This window comes from Nestor notabilis, unplaced genomic scaffold (genome assembly GCF_000696875.1).
Source record: "Nestor notabilis isolate BGI_N333 unplaced genomic scaffold, ASM69687v1 scaffold26736, whole genome shotgun sequence".
NCBI lineage: Eukaryota > Metazoa > Chordata > Aves > Psittaciformes > Psittacidae > Nestor > Nestor notabilis.
The window spans coordinates 759-2,375 of record NW_009932803.1 but is presented as its reverse complement, the minus strand read 5'-3'; the positions used below and the strand labels follow the sequence as shown (position 1 = coordinate 2,375).

General features: G+C 61.2%; 1 protein-coding gene across 1 annotated transcript in view; it reads left to right on the top strand.

Annotated features, from left to right (window-relative positions):
• Positions 1–3: 3 nt before the first annotated feature.
• The window catches only part of LOC104407330 (protein FAM131A-like), a gene marked incomplete at both ends in the record, with an annotated part of 2,017 nt that continues 403 nt past the window's right edge, over positions 4–1,617 (top strand). Inside the window, 3 exons of the mRNA XM_010016583.1 lie at positions 4–92; positions 1,145–1,238; positions 1,515–1,617. Coding sequence (XP_010014885.1) covers positions 4–92; positions 1,145–1,238; positions 1,515–1,617 — 286 coding nt within the window. The remainder of the gene's footprint in view (positions 93–1,144; positions 1,239–1,514) is intronic.

Here is a 1,617-nt window from a genome sequence, read left to right as displayed (position 1 = left end):
AAGAGGTGAAAGCTCTGTCTCCGCTGAGTGCTGCCCGCCCGCTGCCCCACCTGGTGCGCCAGGTCTCCTTCGACAGCCAGGACTTCCTCCAGGTACCCTGGTACCTCACAGTGGGACACCTGTCCTGGCCCTGTTTTGGGGTGTGCGGGGCCCCACTGCCCCCCACTCTCCTGCCTGCCTTGGGGCTGCTCTGACGTCAGCCACGAGCCAGGCTGTATCCTGGGAGAAATCAGTCCACGGTGCCTCGTTGCCATGGCAATGCAATTTGTTGCGCGTCTCCAATCCTGCATTGCTTCCCCCGTGGCCATGGGCTCGGGGCCTGGCATGGCTGGGACGGGCAATGGGGACAAGCAGCGGGATCGGGATGTTCTGGCATGGCGGTGGGCTGCTCTGACGTCAGCCACGAGCCAGGCTGTATCCTGGGAGAAATCAGTCCACGGTGCCTCGTTGCCATGGCAATGCAATTTGTTGCGCGTCTCCAATCCTGCATTGCTTCCCCCGTGGCCATGGGCTCGGGGCCTGGCATGGCTGGGACGGGCAATGGGGACAAGCAGCGGGATCGGGATGTTCTGGCATGGCGGTGGCCTTGCATGAGCTCATGTGTGTGTGTGTGTGTGCACAAGCAGAGGAGGACACTCAGTGGCCCCAACTAGCGTGGACTGTGCACACCACGTACAGGTTACCTATGTGTGTGTGCACAGTGAGCACACGTGTGCGCGCAGTGAGTTCATGTGTGCACATGGTGAGAAGGGCCCTGTGTGTGTGTGAGTTTGCATGTGTACAAGTGCCTGTGTGTGTACATGTGGTTACATGAGCAGACGTGTGCACTGAGCATGTCTATGTGTGCACATGTAAGGGTCAGTGTGAGCAGCAGCATATGGGTGTACTACTATGAAAGCATGCACACAGGCACGGGTGTGTGTGCACCCACTGCCCTGCCTGTACTGGCTATGACCATCCCTCTGCACGCAGGTGCATGCGTGTCTGTAACACATGCGTGTGCACAGACACCCCAGCCCTAGCGGGTGGGCACCAAGAGGGGCTGAACCCCTTCCCAGGGCACGGGGCTTGGTGGAGGTGGTGATGGCAGGCAGTGGGCAGGCCGGGTGGCCAGGGACTGTGACACCCTTTTCTACCCTGGCAGGTCAATGTTGAGGACACTGTCGAGATGCTGCCCAAGTCACGGCGCGCGCTGACCATCCAGGAGATTGCCGCCCTGGCCCGCTCCTCGCTGCATGGTAACTGCTTTCCTGGCCTGGGGCGTGGGGTGTCTGAGGGTTCACCAGAGAATGGGGGTCTCCTATGGGAGAGGGGGCTGGACCTCTTGAGAAGGGCATTGGTATCACCCATCTGGGGTTCGGGGGCTCAAGGTGTCCCTAGGTCCCTGGTGGTACCCAAGAGGAAGGCACGGGGGCACCAGGTCCAAAGAGCAGTAGATGAGTGTGCTGGTTCATGGGCTCATGGAGGGGACTTGGAGTGCTCAGGGACTTCTGACGCAGGGGCACATCTCGCAGGCATCTCGCAGGTGGTGAAGGAGCATGTGACGAAGCCGACGGCCATGGCACAGGGCCGCGTCGCCCACCTCATCGAGTGGAAGGGACGGCGCAAGCCAGGGGA